This window comes from Rhinatrema bivittatum, chromosome 1, assembly GCF_901001135.1.
Source record: "Rhinatrema bivittatum chromosome 1, aRhiBiv1.1, whole genome shotgun sequence".
Classification (NCBI taxonomy): Eukaryota; Metazoa; Chordata; class Amphibia; order Gymnophiona; family Rhinatrematidae; genus Rhinatrema; species Rhinatrema bivittatum.
Window position 1 is genome coordinate 549,948,859 of NC_042615.1, and position 21,373 is coordinate 549,970,231.

The 21,373-nt window shown below is 40.0% G+C and overlaps 1 protein-coding gene across 2 annotated transcripts in view; it reads left to right on the forward strand.

Moving 5' to 3' along the window:
- The window catches only part of VPS13A (vacuolar protein sorting 13 homolog A), a 745,426-nt gene that overhangs the window by 703,552 nt on the left and 20,501 nt on the right, over positions 1–21,373 (forward strand). For both annotated transcript variants that reach the window (XM_029616432.1, XM_029616443.1), the window contains exons 69-70: positions 19,592–19,677; positions 20,705–20,828. In XM_029616432.1, coding sequence (XP_029472292.1) covers positions 19,592–19,677; positions 20,705–20,828 — 210 coding nt within the window. The remainder of the gene's footprint in view (positions 1–19,591; positions 19,678–20,704; positions 20,829–21,373) is intronic.

Genomic DNA, 21,373 nt, shown 5'->3' on the forward strand with positions numbered 1-21,373 from the left:
TTGATTCAGACACTTACTTCCTGCTTTGCTACATTCCTGATGCCCAAAGTCCTTCAACCACTTGGGACCCAGGAGAGGGATCACTGGAAGGGGAGTACCGTCACAAAACTGGCTGCTAGGAGGCCCCCCTGCCAGCAGAGACCCTCAGTGGACCACACTCAATCCTGCTCTGGTCTCCTCCTTGAAGGCCACATGATACAGCAAGGTCAGCCCTATAAAGCCCTCCCTCACAATTTGCTCAGGGCCTCATCTTCAAGTTACCTTGGCTCCTTGCTTTGGCCAACCTTGTGCTTAGTTTTGTTTCCTGTGTGGCCTAGTAAAGGCCGCCTTGCCTTGCCTTGTTCCTTTGTGGCCTACGAGAGGCCTTCTTGCCTTGCCTTTTTCGTATTCCCAGTGTGACCTCTTTAGGCCTTCTTGTCTTGTTCTGTTTGTTCCTGTGTTCCTTGTCTGTTTGCTGTCTGATTTCCTGTAGTCCTCCCAGTGACCCTCCAGTCTCCTGACTGGAGGGCCTTGTCTGTTTGTTGTCTGATTTCCTGTAGTCCTCCCAGTGACCCTCCAGTCTCCTGACTTGGTCTCCCAGTGGCCTAGCTTGTACCATGCTTTGTTCCTGTCCTGTCCCAGCCTCCTGGTAGCCCTCCTTCTCTGTGTATCCCTTGCCCACTTCTGCTCCCATTTTACTGGTGCATCCTTCAAGTGACCTATCCAAGCAATCCCACAGGAAGTCTTCTACAGCTTCTAAACACTCAGAAATCTCAGATCCTGCAGGAGGCCTTGCCTACCCAGCTGTACACAGCATGTCCCCAGCCTGTGATGTCCCCTGCTTCTTCCAATGAAGGGCTCTCCCCATTTCATAGATGTTAGTGCAAAGCCTGCGTTTGGAAACCCCGGATTCAGTCTGTTCTCTAATCCCACTCTCCTCTAATAGATCTCCCGTTGTGGAACACAAGTCTATTCTGGTGTCCAAGGAAGATGTCCCACTGCTGTGCAGATTTCTGAACAGTGACCGAGTGATTGACCGAGTGATGAGTATGGTAAAGAGTTTCTTTGCCTCATTATTAAGTGATCCAAGGGGAGCTTTTCAAGCATTGCTTTCCACTTTTGCTACAGCAATGTCCCAGATGGCAGTTTCAAAATCTCCAGTACCACATAATAGATTATTGGACCCCCACAATTCGCGGTTCTTCCTCATTGTTGCAGCGGGGTCGTCTCATTTGGAAATAACTGATTAAGCTTTTTCTCTTCCAAGACTATGGAAGAGCTTTCTGAATCATCGGAAACATATTTACGATCTTGGCTTACCATAACCTAATCACTGGCTTCAGAAGACTGATTGACAGGAATTCCCTCTGATCTGCTTCCAGAACTCTTGGATCATATTTTGCTTCTGGAAGACCTTTCTTACTCTTCTGAAAAACTGGGCAGAGTGCTCAATGTACATAAGAACAAAGATCCTACCTCTGAAATCATGGGTCTCCATAAAATATTGGACATACCATCAGATCCAGTAGCTCTTCTGGCGTGTGCCCTTCTGGACACTCTGCAAATGAAAATATGGGAAACTTCCATTTCTGGCATAACAGTAGCCAAGAGACTGGACCTCAAATATAAAATGCAGAAGTCTCCTTGTTATGAAACAGTTCAACTGCTGCACCCATTGGATAGTAGTGGAGTCAGTTCTTAAAAAGGTGAAGATGAGATTGCATTCCAGCTCACCTCCAGGAAAGGATCATCCACTGCTCAACAGCTTCAGGGAAAAAAAAGTATTTCAGGGCTCCATGTTAACTGCCCACAATACTCATTAGTTTTACGTAGTCCAATTTATTCTTGACTGCATACAGAAACTAAAACTGTCCATATGCTCTGTGGAATTGTTAAGGATACCTTTCATTCAGGATTTTTGGCTAGCCAGACTGAGATCAAGAGTCTACTCAATTATATCCTCAGTTAAATGGAATGGACTTCTGTTCCACAACGGGAGATCTATTAGAGGAGAGTGGGATTAGAGAACAGACTGAATCCGGGGTTTCCAAACACAGGCTTTGCACTAACATCTATGAAATGGGGAGAGCCCTTCATTGGAAGAAGCAGGGGACATCACAGGCTGGGGACATGCTGTGTACAGCTGGGTAGGCCACTTTGGCTGCATCAAGAAGAAGATTATTTACGCTTTAGAAAATTGTAAAAAGCAGAATTGTTTAAAAAGGCATACAGTGGGGAAGAGGAGGGAGCGCTGATTTAAAGTGCAGAAAAGTTTAAGAAATACGTTTTTTAAATGTTTTAAATTGTTTTTAGTCTTAGTATTGTTTTAATGGTTTTATGTATGCTTTGTAATCCGCACTGAACAAAATGGATTTTGCAGAATAAAAGATGTGATGATAAAATAATAAATGAATAGGTGAACTATTCTCTCTGCAGTTGTTGCTAGATGTGGAGGAAGCTATCGGACACCTACTACGATCAGTTTATGAATCAATTGGTTCCATTGCATGAAACTCTGTGGTCTCTATGTGGCAAGAAGAATGCCGTGGCTTTGGGCTAGCAATATCAAGGAGGATATTAATGAGAGGCTTGCAGACCTCCCTTGTTTAGGTGATGACCTTTTCAGGAAGAAGTTTAGGAAACTATCTCCTAAATTAAGAAACAAAACATGGTAGTCCAGTATTTATTGACCATGCTAGACCCACTGGTCATGTCAAAACAGTCCTTTTTTCTTACAAGAAGCCAGGGTGTCCATACCATTCCTTCCAACATTACTGCCTTCTACCCCTTCCGGCTCAGAGACAACAACAGTAGCAACTTCCAGCCAGATCTTGTCAGAGGGAATGCTGCCAGCCAAAGACCTCTAAATAGCCTCAGCTGAAGTGTGGGCTCAGTTTTTGATCTCGGCTACAGCGAAAAGACCCCTACCTAGTAGGTGGTAGAATCCAATTCTTCCTGGAATCACGACACCAAATCACGAAGGACAAATGGGTCTCAAGATTGTGTGATTTGGGTACAAAGTGCATTTCTCCCAACTGCCCCCCCCCCCCACAACCTCGCACCTCTTGGCTCACCTTTCAGATCCGTCTCAACTAACACAGCTTCAAACAGAGGTATGGATCCCTCTCCCACAACGTACAATAGAGCCGATGCCTACCTCTTAGCTGGAACAGGGCTTCTACTCTCATTGCTTCCTTTTTGCCAAAAATTCAGGCAGATTGAGGCCTATTGTGGACTTGAGACTCTAGAACAGATATCTACATCAGGAGAAATTGAAAATGAATTCCTTCAGCACTATTTTACCCTTTATTCAGCCAGGGGAGTAGATATGCTCACTGGATCTCAAAAATGCATCCACACACATCCCTATCCACCCTTCAAGCTAGCGCTGCCTTCACATCAGAGAGGATTCTATGCATTACCAGTACAAGGTACTTCCATTTGGCCTGTTGGCTGCTCCAAGGGTTTTTACAAGTACCTTACAGTGGTGGCAGCCCACCTCCATCATCAGGGAATTCAAGTTCCCATAACCGGATGACTGGTTAATCACGGCATCCTCTCACGAGAGTGTGTTGCAGGCCCTGTGCAAAATGATTAGGTTTCTAATAAACTTTGGAAAGTCCAATGTAGTTCCTACATAATGGAGTCAATTCATCAGAGCATTGACAAGATTCCTTGTGACAGAGGGCATTCCTGCATTCTGATCAAGCACATACTCTACATTCTCTGGCTCATAAACTTTTGCCAATTCACAGCCAGACAGATCGTGGATGTCCTAAGTCATATGGCACAGTGATACACGACATCCCACTAGCTGCAGTGGGGTCTACGCATTCAATAGAACTAGGTAACCCAATCATTAGAATAAATGATCCTCATCTCTCATGAAACGAAACAGGAACTCTGCTATAGTGGCTGCAGCCTCACGTGTTTTGGGATGGGGCTCCCCTTCAACCTCTCCCTTATCAAGTCATGTTAGTGGCCGTTGCCACCACCAAGGGCTGAGGCACACATACCCTATTCTGCTGGACACTGGGCATTTAGTCTCCCGAGGAATGTCATCTTCAGATCCAGCCTCAAGCTACAAGCAATTAAAATGTGCTTATTAAGTTCACACATCTACAAGAGAAGAGCATCTTGTTTCAAACCAACAACCAAGTCTCCATGTTCTACCTAAACAAACAAGGTCTCACGGGGTACTGGGCTCTCTGTTAGGAAGAATTGAAAATATAGCAGTGGACAATCAAACATCAAACAGTGCTACAATCCACTTACCTATCTGGGATATCCAAAGATTGGCTTATCAATTCAGCAGAGTATTTTGTCCTCACAAATAGTCTGAGACAGTCCACAGGTAGCTCATGAGGTAACCCATTGATCAACCTGTTCATGATGGAATGAAACCAGAAACTCAACCAATTTTGCTCCATTCTTTCTAGAGATCTGACTTGCTTAGGGCACTTTCCTACTAGATTAGGGAACAGATCTCATGTATGCTTTTTCCACTAATTCCTTTGATTGTGAGGACGGTGCAGAAACTTCTTCAGGACCAGGCCCACATGATTCTCATAGCTCCAGCATGGCCCAGACAAGTATGGTATGTATATCTTGTACAATTTCAGCACATCCTCCAGTCCATCTTGGATCAGACCCTTTCCTGCTAACTCAGGAAGAAGGAAGCTTGTTTCATCTGAACCTGCCATTCCTCAATCTCACAGCTTGGATGTTGAGCGCTCAGTAATTGCGAATCTATCATTGCACAAGTCAATTGAAAATATATACTTTCAGCCCAAAAAATTTCAATTAGATGTAATTATTCCATTACATTAAATAGATATTCAAAATGGTGCAACCAACACGGCTTAGACCCAAAGCACCTATTGTCATTTTTATTCCTTCTGTCAGACTCAGGACTAGCTGTGTCTTCGGTAAGAGTACACCTTAGTTCAAAAGTGGTATATCATGTCTCCATAGATAAGCCTATCTCAACACATCATCTTATAACAAAGTTTATGAAAGGTTTGTGGCACTTGAAATCTCCAGGATGGAAACCCCCAGTGCTATGCGATTTAAACACAGTCCTTGGATATTTGATGAAACCGCCCTTGGAGCCATTGGAATCTGTGTCCCTGAAGTACCTAAATTGGAAAGTGGTCTTCCTGGTTGCAGTAATCTTGGTGAGAAAGCAAGTTTCAAGCTCCGGTACAGTACCTGCCATGATGCAGTTCTTTCACGACAGAGTAGTTCTTTGTACTCACCTGAAGTTCCTCCCGAAGGTGGTCTCGGTCTTCCACATGAACCAGACCATTGTATTTCCCACCTTCTTTCCGTGACCACATGCTCATGATGGTGATAAGCATCTTCACACCTTGGACTGTAAAAGAGCTCTGACCTTTTATAAGAAAGATCTCGGCCTCTTCGACATGCCTCTCAATTCTGTCTCGTATGACAGCAATCTCCAAATGTACTTTTTTCAATTGGATAGAGCATTCAGCATTGTTTTACTTCAGCTGGACTTGATCTTACCAATCCAGTCAAAGTTAATCAAGTGAGAGCTATGGCTGCCTACATAGCCCACTTGCAAGAGGTTCCCCTGAAAGATATCTGCAAAGTGACAGGATGAATTAGCCATGGAATACCCGCTCTCCTCCCTAGAGTGTCAACTACATAGCTAGTTTAGCTCTGCAACAGACTGAGGAGGCTCATGAGGCAACACCCATGTGGGAACACCCACACATGTTCAGTAGAGCTCAAATCTCTATTAGTATGGAGAGACGAGTCTTTTTGTGCCACCGGATGATGTCATCTGCATGTAATGACTACTTCATACTGCTACTTAAGGAAAACACCATTTATGTTAAGTAAACTTACTTTTTAACCAATCACTGTTAGACTTGATCAATAGTGAAAAATAAGAAATGTAAAATGATCCATAAATTCAAGTAAGGCGGCTCATATATTTGACAGCATACTGCACATAGTTGTGCAGGCCTGAAGAGAAGTGGTGAGTTATCCAGAACAATAGATGGAGAGAAACATGCAGCAGTAAGGTGATGAGAAAGGGGGAGAAAGAAGGGCAACCAAAATGTTAAAAGCAATGGAATGGTTTCCCTATGAGGAAAGACTAAGGAGGTTAGGAATATTCAGCTTGGAGAAGAGACTGCTGAGGGGAGATATTTGTTAACTGTTTCGAAAAGTACAAAGACCAGGGGGGACACAATGAAGTTACTAAGTTGTATATTTAAAACTAATAAGAGAAAATTGTTCTTATTCAATGCATAATTAAGCTCTGGAATTTTTTGCCAGATGATGTGATGAAAGCTGTTAGATTAGCTGCGTTTAAAAAAGGTTTGGACAAGTTTCTGGAGAAAGTCCATAAAACATTAAGTTGCAGTTGCAGAAATCCATTGCTTATCCCTGGGATGAGCAACATGGACTCTTATCTACCCGTTGAGATCCTACCAGGTATTTGAAACCTGGATTGATTACTGTTGGAAACAGGATACCAAGCTTGATGGACCTTCAGTCTTACCCAGTATGGCAAATTATACTTAATGGTGGGGTGGGTGGAAAGAGAGAGACTAGTTGGGGGCAAGGGGAGGGAGAGAGAGAGAGAGAGAGACTGGTGAGGTTGAATAGGGAGAAATGAGTAGAGAGAAAAACCCATCCAGGACAGCTAGTTGAACTTGGCAAGTTCAGCCAGCCCAGTTGAAGAAAGAGTTAAAGCAAGCCCAACAAGGCAAGCTCAGTTAACTTGTATAGAGAAAGAGAGCAAGAGTGAGCCAATACCTAGCCCAGTCAACTGAAATGACATCATCCATGATGTAGTTTGTGTGCAAAGTGTCTGTCATTTGGTATGCGTCTCTCTGAGTCAGTGTCTGTCTTGGTATGGCATGTCTTTCTTATGATTTTCTAGTGTGGTATGTAAGTCTATCTCAGTGTCTGTCTAATGTGGTGTGACCTGTGTATATGGTGTAGTCTGGTCTATGTCTTTCTCTGTCTGGATCAGGGGCGTAATATCTATAGTGCACAGTGGTGCACGGGCACCACCAACCTTGACGCAGTCTCTTCTCTGGCTCTCCCTTCCCCCCAGGGTTATCCTCCAAGTCCCTCTCTGCCTGCAGACTGCAGCGTGCACTTTCTCCAATAAATTGTTGCCACTACAGCACCTATGTGCCAAGTGTTGATAGGTTGGCTGTAGCACTGTGCATGCTGCACATGCAAGCCAGCCTAACAGCATATGTGCCTTCCTTCAGTTAGTGCTCTGGGGCTGTGCTCGTATTCAGCATTTTTCACACTGCAGTAAGTCCTCCCAGCCTTACCCCCAATCGAGGAGCAGTGAGTCCATGTCTTTTTCGCTGTCAGACTCCTGCAGCCGCCTGCTGCTGAGAGCCTGCCCTGGAAACGTCGTGGTTGCGCCTCACCACCGTCACCACAGTCGGGAGTGAGCGGGTGGCTCTGCACTGCGGAGAAGAGAACAGGAAGCCTAAGCATGCAGCAGCATACACCAACTGACACCTCTCTCAGTCTCTCCCTCGATGCTGCCGCAAGAATTAGCTCCTGCCCTTGCCCCCCCCCCCCCCCCCCCCCACTCCATGGGTTAAGTTGGAACTTGGACCTTCTGCCGGCCCTGGTTGTTGCAACTCTCTCCCCTCTATTGGCCATGAGCAAAGTAGGTGGAATGAAGAATCTTGCTGCTGGTTCACCGAACAAACAATACCATACAAGGTAAATTAATCAGTGGTTACTGAGGAGGCCTTTTTTTTGTTCTGTTTTTTTAATTCAATACATAGCTAGAAACAAAGCTCACCTGGGCCCCATCTGGAAGGAAGAAGGTGGAGCAGCAACAGCTTTAGCCTCCTGCGGCTATTGGGCTGCAAAGAAGGAACGGTCCATCGAGGTTGCAGGATCCCCCCTTCCCCCTTAGAATTCATGAGAGGGAGAGGCTTGAGCAGATAAAAGGGAGTGTGAGTGTATGTATGAGCAAGAGGGAGTTTGCGTGTGTGAGAGAGAGCTAGGCACTAGATGCATAGTGGCGGGCCAAATGAGGGCCTGCCAGTGGGCTTCCCACACCTGGCCAATGAGGAAGAAGAAGATGGGGGCAGGGGGTGAGCCATATGGTGGGTTATGATTGAGAGGGAAGAGGAAAGGGGATGAGAGTAAGGGATGGGGCGAGCATGGTGAGTGACTGAGAGAGGCGAGAGGATGTTGAGTGATAAAGAGGGGGTGAGTGACTGAGAGGGAGATGAGAGTGAGGGGAAGGGGAGGGAGTGATTGAAAAGGGGGCAAAGGGGAGTGAGAAGGATAAGGTAGAAGGGGTGTGTGTGTGAATTATGTGAATAAGAATAATACACGTCTCACTCTACATGCGAAACTGGCCCCTAAACCAACACCTCACCTCAACCTATTAGGTGGCAATCCTATAGAAATATAAATAGGTGCACACAGTGAGGCCCTTCCCAGAGGTTCTCTCTCTCTCTCTCTCTCCCCCCCCAAGCCCAGAAATGGCCAAAATGCAATTCCAAAACTTTATCGTGAATTGCATTATGGCCATTTCAGGCACATCGCACAGCCTAACGCCAGGAAAAAAGGTGTAGTTATTTCCAGCGTTAAAACTGTGTGATATTGCCCCTAATTTAACTAATTCCTGCCCAAAACTCCTCCCCGATCCTGCCCACCCAAAAATTTGTATTCACGCCATGCGTTACCATAGTTTTCGCATGCATTATGTCATTAACGCCATAATGCATTTTGATGAATGATGCAGTTATTTTGTTCAGTATTCACTGAAGAGTTGGGATAAAGACTGCCAGTTGTTGGCATTTGCCCTCTTCATATATTAAATACAACTTGGGTTCCACCATTTTTGTTTGACTTTTTTTTTTTTTTTAGTTTTGTGCACAAGCCCTAAGACTGTTTTGCTAAAGGTTAAACCTAATTTGGCTTTAGTTCAGTAGTGGTATGGAATATTTATTTTTTCTCTTTTTTTCTAACTTTAAATAGAGCTTGCCTGCAGTATTGCTCATTGATACAATTGTGGTTTTTATGTCATAGTGATTCATACTGTTTATACCGGCTCATCTTTATTAATGTCTTTTCGTGAAGGAAAAGTGTCAGTATTGAACTCTAAAAATAGTTATAAAGGGTGGGTGGACTACTGTTTGATGTTACCGGTACTTGTCAGTGTGGGTTCTGAGGTAGTAAAGGTGGTGGAATGTGTGAGAGATCAAGGAGTATTAGATGCTAGATTTATATTGGACCTTCGTGTTTCCCATGTAGCTCAAATGGCATTTTGGAAATTGAAGTTGGTGAAGAGATTGCATCCATATTTGAATAATCAAGATTTTAAGATATTTATTCATACTATGGTTATCTCTTATTTGGAGTATTGTAACAGTCTCTGTGTGGGACTTTCTGAGAGGCATAGGTATAGATTTCAGGTGGTCCAGGATATGGCAGTGAGGGTGGTGTCTGTATGCTTGAGGAGAGAGACTCTCTTTCACCAGTGCTTCAGAAATTATACTGGTTAGGCACAAATTGAGTTTAAGATCTTAATGTTAACTTCTATAACCTTTTGTAAGAAAGTTAAGCTTGCTTATTTACTAGAGTCTGAAGAAAACTATGTTGATGGGAAATGGTGTAATGTGGGCAGTGAGTGTTTGGGCTTAATGGTTATATGTGGGTGGGAAGAACAATGCAGTTTTATTATTGTTTGAATTGATATATTGTGAATTTTAATTGTTGTGATTTTGTTATGCATGTTGATACAGTAAATCGCATTGGGGATTTAATTAATAAGAATTTGTAAATAAAATAATCCTTCCCCCTTTTCCTTTTTGTGTATGCATGCTGTCATATGCAATCAGAACAAAGACACTTTGCTTCATTGTGATTTATAATGTTTATACCTGCTGATTTTTGCTATAATCCTTTTCCCTTGTCCCTTTTAGTTCTGAATGTTGTTATATGACCTCTGTAAAACCAGTAAGCTTTCAATTTGTGGTGTTTGTCTTGCTGTACCACATCCTTAGGATTGGCATAGGGAAGAGAGGTCCTGGTAAAGGGAAATAGGGAAAAGTGGAGCAAGCAGGCACGTGGCCCATCTCCCCCAGAAGCGCTAGCAAACCCCATAACCCCCACTCTTTTCTGCTTTTACTCATGGATGCAGGTGGGGTTCATTCTTCTGGTGCAGTCCCCCTTCCCTTGGTGGCAAGTTGGAGGGTGCTACATATATGCACGTAAAAAGACCTTTTTTTATAAATTACCCCCAGGAGCTGTACCTGCTGAATCAATTTTACACATACTGGGAATGGAGTTAAGGTGTGGAAACCATGCATGTAAACGTACATATGAACATTTTCCTCTACTCCTGTGCAGGTATGCATAGGAGCATGCAAGTGCACCCAATTCCTTCGCAGGTGTGCACCTGTGAAAGTGTATGCCGCGCAAGGGTTCATAAGTACCTGATCATTTTGAAAGCTGAGTTCTTTGAAAATTATGGTTTCAGTCCATTTGGACTTTGTACATGCGGATGTACAAAGCGCTATGTTATAAAATTGGCCTTTCTTATATATGTGTTGCATCGTTTTACCAACAAAATGACTTCCTCTGTGGTTATATGTTCTATTTTTTAACCTTCACTCAGCTTTAATACCTACTTCCACAGTCACCATAACATAGTAGACGATGAGAGAATGTTTTACGAACTGGTTACAGTAGCTATTTATTTGTCCTACTTTTGTTTGCACCAAGTGTTGGTGCAAACAAATTAATTCAGCTCCATGCCTCTCTTTCACTTTTAATGCAGAAATGCCATGAATGAAACTCCTGAAACAATTTTTAACATTTATTTTTTATTTTTACATTTTTTCCCAGTTTCATAAGGTCTGCCTTTGAGCATAAATTCTTACTTAAAAAAGAACTAACCACAGGTATCTCAAATACATTATTCATAGATAATTGGCTTATTAGTACAATAGAAAAGAGATCACTCAACTGGTTCAAGCAGATATATTTCTGACCCACACATATTACATTAAACTAAGACCATCAGGTTCCTGCCATGGACTGCACTCATTTTTTTAGTGTCTTATGTCTCACTTATAGTATACAGATGTAATCATCTGGTCTTGGAGCCCAACTCAGTTATTTTTTTAAGAATTTGCTCAAGTATGCAAATGTTTTTTTTTATATATATTTAGGATTGTGTCTTGTTCTTTGACTGCGTAAAGCTAAATGATATGATAGGAAAAACTTATCTGATGGAGAGTGGCGCTTGTCCTCAATATAATGACAATAGGTGAAAATTTGTATGAAGAATCCCTGACACTGGGGCGGCGTTTTAAAATTTTACATTTCTACATCAGAGGTATGAATGGTTTCAAGTGTCCAAGTTTCATCATTCACACTTTGTAACAAAATCTAAGTCTTCATTTAGAGAAATGTTTCCTTCAACAGATGAATATCTCCTATTTTATTTACCATGATTCATCCTCTCTATTTCTAAAAATAGAAAAAGTCTATTTAACTATTTGCTTGAATGTTTAAAATACTGTGGAAACACTGCTATTTTTATCTGTGGATCAATAATATTGTGTGCTACCTTTCAACAGTTTTCTCAAAAGCATCTATACACTTTTGGCTGATTAAGATGCTGAGAAAAAGAATGTAGTTAACAGCTGACTTGATCATAGGTAATGATAAAATATGATAGCAACAGTCTTATACTAATTGTAGTCTAAACTTACATTATTTTTTAAATTGAAAAATACGCCATAACAGAAAATCACAATGAGAGTCCAAACCACATTTTTAAGAAGTCTTATGTAGATACTTTACTCGCTTAAATGAGAGCAAAATCAGCTACATAGGTTTGTGTGCTGAATCTCTACAATAGCTCAATAGTTTAGAAAAGACCTTGTGCTACCCAGCCTGTGTGTTAAAATCACTGTTTAAATGACAGCTGGGAAGTTAAGCCAGAAAAACGTTGGATCATGAAGAAACATGTTTATTAAAGCTATTCATTAAATGTTGTAAAATAATACATGAATATGCTGGCTTGAGTTTTCTGCCAGCAGTAGAGGGACATAATCATACACTTTCCTTTTAAAAGCTAAGCAAAAGCTGAAAATGGAGCTGTCAAGCAGTGACCCATTCATGGATAATACTTATGACAGAAATTCAAACATTAAACATGTGCACCACTTTAAATAACTGAAAACACTCATCAATTCTGCTAGTAAAGACAAATTAGACAATAGCACCATTTTCCCAACCTGTATGCTGTCATTACTGTTTTTTGTGGCAGCTTTTCAGACTCGCAGAGAAAGTGTTCAGGTGCCAGCATCTTTTGCTAGCAAAAGCTGAGCAAAACGGCACCATTTTTAAATGAAAAGCGGTGAGAACCAGAGCTGTCGCTCAGCGACCGGTTTGAACCGCTTGAGATATGGAAACTGTATTTGACAAGTAGAAATGTAAGAACCGATGGTAATTTTATATTTCAACTTGTATGCCATTCAGTATGAACGTTTAAGCCATGCAGTGTTACTTTATTGCAATATAAATATCCTCCTTGTAATGGTGCAGGATGTGTTCCAACTTTTTTCAAAGAAATTGAAAAAAATGATGTCCTTGTTCCAAACTGTGTTGCACCATAGGGGCTTGAAATTTCTATGTAGTGTGATAACTGCAGTGTTCAATTAATCTTGGGCGTACAGCACATCATGTGTGACCAATGTATACTAAAGGGCATGGACATTGTATGGGACAAATTACCATCATAGCGATGCAATCTGTATGTTCTCTAAATTTAATATGCTAGCCAGTGTTAGGATGGCTCCAGTAGGTTCCTGTTATACCTTGTGCACAGAGGTCACATCATCCACTTGTGAAATGGCCTACAGAATCAATGGAAATCCTCTTCTGTATATGAGGAGCTGTGGCTGCTACTGCACCATCTCTGTTGTTGGGTCCTCTCTGATATGAGAATTTGAGAGGTGACTGAAATACCTGAGGTGTTTGTAATATGTGCCATTGTTTTTTGATGGAAGGACACTGTTTGATCCATTTAATGAATAATTTTAATAAACATATTTCTTCATGATCAGACATGTTTCTGGCTTAACTTCCCAGCTGTCATTTAAACAGTGATTATAACATAGAGGCTGGGTAGTGCGAGGTCTTTCTAGACTATTGAGATGTTTCATCCTTTGGATTCAGTATACAAACCTATGTAGCTGATTTTACTCTCATTTAAGTGTGGTTTGGACTCTCATCGTGATTTTCTGTCATGGCTTATTTTTCAATTTAAACAGTAATGTAAGTCTGGACTACTGCTAGTATGAAACTGTTGGTATCATACTTTATCATTGCCCATGATTAGTCAACTGATAGTATTAACTACATTATTTTCTCGGCATCTTAATTAGCTAAAAAGTGTATAGATGCTTTTGAGAAAACTGTTGGAAGGTAGCACACAGTATTATTGATCCATAGATAAAACAGCACAGTTTCCACAGTATTTTACAACAAATTCAAAACATTCCCCAAAGTATTTTATACCTGCTCCAAAAGTCTTTTAACCCAACTTGAAAAAAAATGTTCTTAGGGAGGAAGGTGGTAATTTCATGTGTTACCAGCTCACAGCCATTCCATGTGTGCATGCCACAATTTTAATCAGCATCACCTACCCACCCATTAAAGTTCAAGTTGGAAATAATGAAAAAATAAATTTTATCCAAGTATTTTGTAAATTGCATATGAAAACATATCAGTCAATTATCCGTGGAACACTTAGGCACATAGTGAAAATACTTAGCTTGAAATGTCTGTCATTCAAAGCAGCAACTACAGAATAGTCCTTATAAAATATGCTTAGCTTTTAGAAAAATGACTGTAATGTCCAATTTCATGCAGGGTTCAACACATGCCAGTATTTTCTTATTGATGACACTATCGCTGCTGCTGTGGTGGTCTGCTTCAACACATACTGGTCACGAGGTGACTATCTGTGAGTTATACTGCAGCAAGCCATACCCATGCAATTATCCCAATGGCTCCCCGTTTCGAAAAATTATCTTCTTCAGGGATTATATTTATTAAATTGCTCTCTGGCGGATAAGATTTTATGATACGTGGCGTCACGCTAAAAAGTGCAATCTCTGCTTTATAAAAGAACTTGCGTAAGAGGGAACCTTCCAATCACAATACACTGGGAACAATAGCCAATAATCCAATGACAAACTGGAGGAGAGGCATACCCTACATACATGCTATCAAAGTAAAATGTCCAATCCAACTCGTCATTCATGCCAAAAGGCGTACAGGTGTTCAAAGCCTAGATCAAATTCTGTTTCTGAAAATGTAGCTGTGCCAACCTATCCCCTCCTCTAGGTGACTCTTGAACTTCTTCCAATACAGTCCAATTTAACTGTTCAAATGTGTGATGACACTTGGTACAATGCTGTACAATAGGAGCACTCATGTTAACTATATTCAATCGGGAACGATTTTCTATTAGTCTCACTTTGCCTGATCTTGTAGTCCTATCTGTATTGCTTTGGACATGAACTAATCAGTACATACACTGCATGATCTGATATATGATTCAATAAAGTTTTTCTCTTTACCAAGTAACCAGAAACAGGGTCTACCCAATTGGTACCCACTACAGCATAATTACAAAATTCACATTGCTTACAAATATCATGTCCCACTTCATTTTGCACATGCTGAGGTGCTGTGAAATGAGAATTATTAGATCCCGAGTATTAGGCCCCTGGGAAATAGCTATTAATGGCTGCTTTTTAACAATTTCATGCAGGGTTCAACACATGCCAGTATTTTCTTATTGATGACACTATCGCTGCTGCTGTGGTGGTCTGCTTCAACACATACTGGTCGCGAGGTGACTATCTGTGAGTTATACTGCAGCAAGCCTTACCAGTCTGAAAACCTGACACATTTATGTACCTGCTAATTATCTCTGCCTGCTGTTCAGACTGTCATATCCGAATAGAGTCATTGTGTACCGAAGAACTGGCTAGTAGGCAGTCCCACTTAAAAGATTTAGCATGATGGCTATGAAATCTCAACAAGTTATTCTTATCTGTGGGCCTCCAGTATACCGTAGTCTTAATTTGTCCCTGGTGTAGCTATATCAACACATACACAATTGCTGACACATTCCATTCTGCTGTGAATTGAAGATTTTCATCAAGTGTATTGATCCAATGTAGAAAACTATGCAGATCTTCCTCTGATGCTGACCAAATTTTGAAAATATCGTCTGTATATTGGTCCATTTAACCATGTGTTGCTACCATCTTGAGGTGTATATATTGTGCTGCTCAAACAATGAGACATACAGATTTGCCACCGACGAAGGCCATATACAACCCCCAGGGGGATCCCATGTACCTGATGATAATAGCTGGTTCTGAATAAAAAATTGTTATTAAAAAGCACTATAATGGCTGTTAACAATAAATTTGGAAGGAATCCATTGAGGAGCCACTCTCTGAGCAAATACTGTCCTCGCCACGTCAAGCGCTGCTGCTTGAGGGATATTTGTTTATGATGCTTGAATATCCATCTTCACGAGCAACACTGGCTGAGAACGCAGTTCCAATTGTAAACGTCTTAAGAAACACACCATGTCCTCTATATATGCATCTGTTTGAACTACCGCTGACTGCAAAAACTGATCCACAAAAATCCATGGTGGTTCCAACACTGTCCCGTTCAATGAAACTATTGGTCTAATGCATTTTAAACATTCAAGGACGTAGGTAGTTAAGATTTTATCTACTTTTAGAAATATGGAGGATGAATGATGATAGATAAAATATTACATATTCATCTGTTGAAGGAAGCTTTTCTTTAACCCCTAGATTTTTCAAAGTGTGTTAACACATTGATAATGCCTGCGTTAAGAAAAAGGGGTGTGTGTAGGGAAATTTTAGAATTACCGCCCCATGCGGTAACTTATTGCTTCGTGTAGTATCGTGTGGTGCGGTAAATTTAGTGTACCCTGCGATAATCCCTATTTTTCACATCTTGTGCTAAGGAAGAAGGGGGAGAGAAAGAGACTTTATCTACAAGACCCTCATAGTGAAGTATTTATATCTCTATAGGAGAGCCATCTAATAGATCGAGGTGAAGTGCTGGTGCTGGTTTAGGCGCCAGTTTCACATGTAGAGTGAGACGTACAAATAGCACAGTACACTTTGATGAAGATTTGACATCATTTGAAGGGAGGAAAGCCACAAAAAGATGAAATTTTGTACTATGTTATCTCACTCTAGCTTGATGGTACCCTGAGTACCAAGCTTGAGAAACTTCTTAAAAAAAAACAAAAACTGAGTTGGACTCCAACAAGACCAGATGATTATATCTGTATGCCATAAGTGAGAAATGACACAAAAAAGAGTGCAGTCCATGACAGGAGACTAATGGTCTTAGTGTACTTTAACAAGTGTGTGTTAGAAATACATCTGCTTGAACCAGTTGAGTAATAGTTATTTTCTATACACCAGGAGTTGCATAACCTTTGCCTCCCCCATTGTGGCACCAACCAGAGATCTGCTATGAACATGCAATATACCATTTTAATCAGCATTCAAAATGGAATTAAACAATATGTAATTAATAGTGTGCCCACCATTAGCTTGCAAAACAGCTTTAAAATGATCAGGTATGAACATAAATTTTGAAATAAATTGGAATAAAATTTCAAATTTAATAAGATCACTTCCAAATTTTGACACAAAGTTGTGGTGGAATAATGTCTCTGGCCACTTTTCTTTAACATTAAACTCTCCACCTCAGCCTTCATAATAGCACCTGTGTTTTTGGCAGCATTCAAGTCTGGAACATTCCCTGGCTAAATGTCATTAGCCCAAAAATCAATGCCATTTATTTTTTAAGTAGCTGTTGCATAGCATTGGCTCACATGCATGGCATTTTATCATGGATAAAAGTAGTTTTGCTTACTACCCAAATATTTTCCAGACCATTCAAAAATGAGATAACATTTTCAGTTAAAATTGTATTCCAAAAATAGGTCCCATCCCAAGATTCCCCATGTTCTTCGATTGCCCACAACATTTTCTTCGCTATGAACATGGCAAAAAGACCAGTGCAAGGAAGGATTCTGACAATTTGGTGATCATTTTCCTCATCGCTAATTTCATTCAAAGTTTTGACCAAACTCGATCATTTTGGAAATTTGGTTTTCAATTTGACCAAATGAAAAATTTGCCGGAAGGCACTAAATGAAAGAAAATCTCTTCTTCCCAATTTTTTAACCAGTTAGCCAGCCAGAGTCTGTCTTGGATATGAGTTTCAGTTTTCAAGGTTTCGAAATAACATGAAATGCCTGGCTACCAGTCTTGACTCAATAATTATAAACTGTTCCTCTATCAACATTTTTCCTCCTTTCATGCAAAATCTTCCATGCCACCTGGCAGCAGCTTTTTTTTTCTGCTTGTTACTGGAATTTTCAATAATTTTTTGGCTTTCTTGAGACAGTTTTAGCATCGACCGTCACCAAATTCCGTACTTGTCTGCAGTCTTGCCCCATGTCCTCTGAATCAGCTTTCACTTTGATCTAATTTTTCAGCAATCCACTTTTTCATAATAAAGGTTGTTCCAGCATCATGTGCCTCATGAAAGGAAATACACTTAATACGGTAAACATGACTCTGTTTTTCTCTGTCATTTGTTCCAAGCATAAATAATAAATGTAAGTAATGTGTAAGGTACTGTTAAATTCCAAATTGAATGGCCTACAAAATGGTCAAATAAATTAGGATAATCCAGCGGGTCACTGGGGGGGGAAGCAAAGGTTATTCAACACCCAGTATGTTTGCATTTTCACTTTCTATTTGCCTCTAGACATCACTAATTCATTTATTTAGTACAAAGGGCATGACTAGAGACTGTAGGAAACTAAGAAGCCTTCCATCATTCATAGATATATCACAGTGACTGGAGGGTGGGCAACTCAGAAGCTAGGCCAGTTGTTTATATTTTCTCTCTGTCCATTTCACAGCTAAAACTCTTGTTAATCTTGTCACTCCTTCAAGAGAATGTGCACAGACTACCATATTCCACGCATGTATAAATGTGTCTAATTATCCTGCTGTATATAACCTGTCATGTACTACTGCTTAAATAAAACTAGAGGCAGTGACTGTTCTAACTCAACAGTTCTCATGGTTGAACTGTATGTCAAAGCCTAAAGTATGTACCATCTCTGAATTAATCCCAAATAATTTGAAACATAGAAATGATGACAGAAGAAGACCAAACGGCCCATCCAGTCTGCCCAGCAAGCTTTCACACTTTTTTTTTCATACTTATCTGTTACACTTGGCCCTTATTAGTAACTTTTTGGTTTTAGTTACCTTCCATCCCCACCATTGATATAGAGACAGTGCTTGAGCTGCATCTAAGTGAAGTATCTAGCTTAATTGGTTAGGGGTAGTAACTGCTGTAATAAGCAAGCTACTCCCATGCTTATTTGTTTACCCAGCCTGTGTCATTCAGTCCTTGTTGGTTGTTGTCCGAATATAATTCCTCTTTTCTTTTTTCCCCCCTGCTGTTGAAGCAGTGAGTTGCGCTGGATATGTATTCCAAGTGAAGTATCAGGCTTAATTGATTCGGGGTAGTAACCGCCGTAACAAGCAAGCTACACCCATAATTATTTGTTTACCCAGGTTATGTAATTCAGTCCTTGTTGGTTGTTGCCTGAATATAAATCCTCTTTTCCTCTCTCCCCCCTGCCATTGAAGCAGAGAATAAAGTATTAGTGAAGTTTGACTCTGATGAAACACTGTAGGTTTTTGGTTTTTACCAAACCAGCAGAAAAGATGCTGTAGCACATGAGTCTTGGAGGCTACTTGGTCCCGTCATCTGACAAAGAGGCCTCAAAGTTCTCATAATTTCCAAGGATTCCAGTTTTTTCCAGGATTGTAGGTCTACCAGTATACCACATTCTGATTAGGATACTATTAGATTTCCTTGAAATTTCAGTAAAAGGTACATCATAAAAATCAACCTTTGAAAAAAAGTAAATCGAGGAGTATGGACACATGACTTGTTTCAACTTTCTAGTGACTACTGTCTTCTTTCTAATTATAGTAGCATTCTGTCATTATGGAACTTGAAGCAGAGGTGAACAATTCCAGTCCTTGAGGGCTGATAACCAGTTGAGTTTTCAAGATATCCCTAATGAATATGTATGCTATAGATTTGCATGCATACTGCTTCAGTTATATGCAAAACTATATCTTGCATATTCAGAAGGATTATTCTGAAAACCAGACTAGTTAGGGACCCTAAAGGACTAGAGTTGCCTACCCCAATCTAAAGTATAATTAGTATAACTAATGAGAGTTCTCAGCAATTGATATGTGAATGAATTCTAGATTCTGTCTTTAACGTCAATGAAAGTGTCCCTGAATCTAGTTGTTTATATGTAATTGTCCTTCAGTGTGAGAGAGGTATTTTTCTGTTAGTTTATAATGAGCATATTTTATCCAGTGACAGGGAGAGCATAAATGAAGACATCACAGAATGTATAAAAATATTCTATTTTTTTTCCTTCTAGAAAATTGAAAATGGAAGATTTTCAAAATTAAGATACTTTGCACATGCTATGATTAATAATACAGACTTGGTGATGATAACCAAAAGGTACTGTTTGATATTCATGCAATATATATTTTCATACTGAATGGGTTTCTCAATTATTTTATTTTGATCTTACCTTACTGGAGGATGATTTAGCATAAATTTTTTTCCCAAATTATTTGAACACTACCCATGTTCAGAATGTGTCCCTATTGTGTTTGAAATATAACATCAGAAAATATAGTAGTTGAACATTTACACTTCACAGACTAACCAACAACTCATTTTGTTTTCAAAACTGACACCCAGAGATATTTGAAAAAAATGCAAATAGGTTGGTTTGAATAGACCCTGACTGTTCTTAGATGGGAGATCTATAGGATACATTGGATGCATAACTGGGGCACACTTATCTTTGAACTAATGCATCAGCATGGTATTCTGGCACACAGGGTTGAGGGTGCTGTAATATGATAGAGCCTTGTCTGCTGCCTTGGCTCTTTTCATAGGAAGAATGTTAATGACAGTATTAAAACTAAATTGCAGTTTAGTTTGTAAATTAGTCAAAATTCTGTCTGCAAAAAAAAAAGAATATAATTGGGCTCAGATAATTTTGGGAATTTGTCTATAATACTTGTATATTTATGTTTAAAAAAAATGTCTGTTCTTTGCCTGCAGAAAGTATATGCATGCTTTTCTGAACACACAAAAAAGGCAGAATGGGACATAGTCGTGGTGAAATTTAGATTTGCATGCATACTTTCCATTAAAAAAAAATATGAACATGAATCCACACATTCAAATTATGCCCTACCAGTAGTAGGTATAACTTTGTGTAGGAGAGTTTGTGCGTATACTTTTGCTTTGAAAACCCCTATAAATGTGTGTAAAGTCTGCAAGTAAAAAGTATCCTCAGACTTTTCTCTTTGAAAATTACCTTTATCAGGTATATATTTAAGATTGCTTATTGATTATAGTCCCAGAAAAAAATCTGTTTTTGTTCCCTGTTAAATTACCACTGTTAATATATTGTACCTAGGTGTATGTGTGTGTGTATAAAATTTATAATTATAGGGTTTTTTTCTTCTAGTGATATTTTGTTTGTGACAAAAGGAACATTTGGACAGCTCACTTGTGAATGGCAGTATACATTTGATGAATTTACCAAAGAGCCATTCATTGTTAGTGGAAGACGACTGCGCATTGAAGCCAAGGTAAAACTGATATTAAATTTGAGCCGTTTCAAATATATTTTTAAAAAAGGAAACAAGGATGCTAATATTTTCTTACATCTGTTTCTCTTGGGACATGTTACCAAACCTTAGTTTACCAGATTATGGAAGAAACCATACTTCCTCCCCTATCATGAGAACAATAGTAGCTCACCCAAACATACTTGAACTGGCACAAAAACTTTGGATTTGTTGTTGGATGCTTCTGAGGGGAAGTTGGGGGCTTTATAGGTTTTATGTTGCTTATAATATAGTTTAATGGTTTTATTGTAACCCACTTTGTATTCTATGATATAAAGCAGGCAATCAAATATGACACACAAATAAATACACAATTTTCAAAACCAGATTGTACTTAATATTTAAAACTAGCAAAGTAGGTGTCCTGCTGATCAGTTGATCACACCTGACTTCTGTACCTAATGACTAGGGAAAATGTTCCAAAAAAAAAAAAAGGACAAATTTCTCACTATTTAATGGTCCATCTTTCAAAAAATGAGGTACATTGTCCCTCCAACACTGCTACC